Below are 3,238 nucleotides of genomic sequence, written 5' to 3'. Positions count from 1 at the left end.
TATATGTGTGTGTGTGTGTGTACATCAATGTGTGCATATGCATACGTATACATGTTTGCTTGATTGTCTTGCAATTTCTTATATAGATAAGTATTTAACTTTCAATTAAAAATCATTAAATCATATAACCCTTGAACAAAATATCTTCAAAATGAGTCTCGTATCCTAATCACCATCCTTGACAGGTCTCGACTTCCTCCACAAACTGACGTCTTATTACCCGACATCGCTACGATTCGATGCCTCCACCTACACCGGAGAAACAGGATACGCCGAATATCACACCTTCAGAGTGCAGGACGAAGAGAACAAGTAAGTTCTTAAGATCACCGATAGAGGGCCCTTGCGACTTGATTGTACTGACACTTTTATAGTAAATTTGTATTCAACTGAATGTCTGTTTGGTCTCTGGCATGAAAAGATGTCCTTTGTGACGGGCCGAGAGAGGCTGTGACTAAGAAGGCAGGATGAAAGCAACTGAGTTACTTTATTACAGAGCATCAGTTTATATATACATAAAGTCCAGGAAAAAAGGACATAAAAACATAACAGGCAATTTCATGTTCAACCAACAACCGGTTCTGTTAACAGTTAACGATGAGATAAACAGACATGTTTATTCAGTTCCCTATCAGTGCGAGGGGAGAGCGAAGATACAAAGCATAATTTATACAAAAAGAAGAAAAAAAAGAAATTTCGGTACTTTGTACGACTGGTACACCGTTCTAAAAATCCATTTCCATATTCAAGAATTTCATGATTTATTTCTTGCTCTAATCATAGCCATCTTTCATTATTTGATAAACTATTTGACTGTGATGATGAAACAAAAGGTAATAAAACCTGATAAGTTACTGCAGTGCCCTGTTTAAATTAAAGATAAAACATTACATTTCAGTAGAGTCAATTTGAATTTTTTTTTTCTAATATACTTTTATCACAGCGTCTCAGCATTAGTAAATTTCCCTGTCCTAGTAGTCTATTTGATTATTCATCTAAGATTTAATAGAAAATATAAAGTTGGAAATATTCAAACGGTTTCTGTCATTTTTTAAGACACTTTAGTGATATACGACTTAATTTCAGGTACAATGTTACGATTGATGGTTACCAGAGAGACAGCACTATGAAGGATAACTTACTTTCAAATAACAACTGTTCGTTTACCACCAAAGATGTCGATAACGACCAATTCTCGTGTAAGTGGAGTCTCCTCTTGCTTCTCTTTCTCAACTAAGTAAACCATTTGGGTGCTGATAAGTGATTCTATAGCCAGGCATAGATTGGCAACAAAAATAAGTGCTGAGTAGGCGTAAAGCATCTCAGTTTTCATCCAGAATTTGTAAACCTTGGATGGTAATTTGCCTAAATCCAACTAACATCTATACTCTTCAACTAAGCAAAGATTAAACTTTAAGTAACTGTTATCCAAATTTTCGTTTCCAGTGGGAAACTGTGCTACATATCCTAATGCGGCTCCTGGCGGCTGGTGGTATGCCAGTTGTGGTCATAGCCGGCTGACGGGCGCTCTGGCCCACACAAAAACTTGGTCATCAGCCAGCGTGAACAAATGGGATGGAATCGCGGACTCACCAGTAAATCTGAAGACAATTTCGTTGAAGTTCAGGCGTCACAACTACAAAGACTTAGCTAATGTCAGGGAACCGAGTCCCTAAGAAGAGAATTCTCGATTGGCCGGAACTACGTAGATACCTCTCCAACAGGATAATTTGCTATGGTTACGGTCACTTTTTATGTGATTATAATTTGATGGCAGTACCAAAGATGGAATAGGAAGAAAATGAATCGGAATTTTGTCTTTTACTTATTCACATATCCACTTAGCTATTTGATGCTCCCCACTACCAACTGGAAAAAACTCATATTACATACCACCACTTTCATCACAGCAAAACGCATAAGTTTGGCAAAGCTTGGGTGCCAGTATAGCCGCAGCAAACATTCCGGGCGAAATAAGCCCTACCCCCTAATGACGTCATAGCCAAGCATGTCTCCTGCGTTATCAGTGGTTATAAATTTATAAGGGGATGTATAGTGACCGGAAACTTTGCGGGGACCATAGTTATTTGACATCTGTCCGTAATAAGCCAGCTAAATGTCCCACCTATCATGAATTACCAACTGCATTTCAATAGATCAAGATTCCAAGTAACCAACGTAGCTTTTAGGAGATTAATCAAGCTTCCTTCTATCCATCAACGCGCTTTGGAAGCAAGACAGGCTATTCAGTTAACAAGACTCCCTTAATCACAATGGTTACAGATCTGGCATTGTACTTGTTCAATATAGAATTTCAAAAGCCATTGTCTAATTCATTTTCAATTACAGTAAACTTTATTGTGGTTTAAAGATACATACAATGGGACCGGAGACAGCATTCGTGATCAAAACTTTAATAATCATCTTAACAATAATAGTTATGACAGGATTGATAGTTGCGATTGATATGAATGTTAATGTAACATATAGTAATGTTCACCTTCGCGAGGCAAGTTGGTGAAAATGAAGATAATACTTCTCTCTCTCTCTCTCTCTCTCTCTCTCTCTCTCTCTCTCTCTCTCTCTCTCTCTCTCTCTCTCTCTCTCTCTTCTTATTTCTTTTTATCATATATTTCTTTTTTCTCCAGTCAAAGTTGCTATGTTTCACATACATCCGTTCGATCAACTACGGTTTCAACTTTGCTATTATCTAATCCCCAGTAATTCTCTCTCTCTCTCTCTCTCTCTCTCTCTCTCTCTCTCTCTCTCTCTCTCTCTCTCTCTTTACCAATGTGCCTGTCTATTTGCACGGTCGCCCTGTCTGTTACCATTTTCATCGATAGCCTTTGTTCTCCTCTCCTTTGTTTACCTCCTCCCCTTGGCTATTGACCAGGCTTTGTTTTTTCCCTCAGTTATCCGTCATTCTCACATTTCACTCTCCTTCTGCAATTCTCAGTTTGTTTCCAAAACGTTGTTGTGTTTGTTTTGAGTTGAGTTCTCTGTCGTTTCATGAGGATCCTCTTTGACGGTTTCATGTATGCATATAACACACACATATAAACAGTATAAATATACACATATTATATATATATATATATATATATATATATATATATATATATATATATATATATGTATATATATATATATATATGTATATATATATAAACAGTATATATATGTATGAATATATATATATATATGTTTATATATATATATATATATATATATATATATA

At 36.4% G+C, this 3,238-nt stretch overlaps 1 protein-coding gene across 2 annotated transcripts in view; it reads left to right on the top strand.

The window, feature by feature from the left end:
• Nucleotides 1-2,780, top strand: part of LOC137660319 (techylectin-5B-like) — a 41,684-nt gene extending 38,904 nt beyond the window's left edge. For both annotated transcript variants that reach the window (XM_068395138.1, XM_068395139.1), the window contains 3 exons: nt 186-312; nt 1,087-1,199; nt 1,447-2,780. In XM_068395138.1, the coding sequence (XP_068251239.1) occupies nt 186-312; nt 1,087-1,199; nt 1,447-1,676 (470 nt within the window). In that variant the 3' untranslated portion in view covers nt 1,677-2,780. The remainder of the gene's footprint in view (nt 1-185; nt 313-1,086; nt 1,200-1,446) is intronic.
• Nucleotides 2,781-3,238: the final 458 nt, after the last annotated feature.

This window comes from Palaemon carinicauda, chromosome 20, assembly GCF_036898095.1.
Source record: "Palaemon carinicauda isolate YSFRI2023 chromosome 20, ASM3689809v2, whole genome shotgun sequence".
NCBI lineage: Eukaryota > Metazoa > Arthropoda > Malacostraca > Decapoda > Palaemonidae > Palaemon > Palaemon carinicauda.
This window is presented reverse-complemented; position numbering and strand designations above follow the sequence as displayed.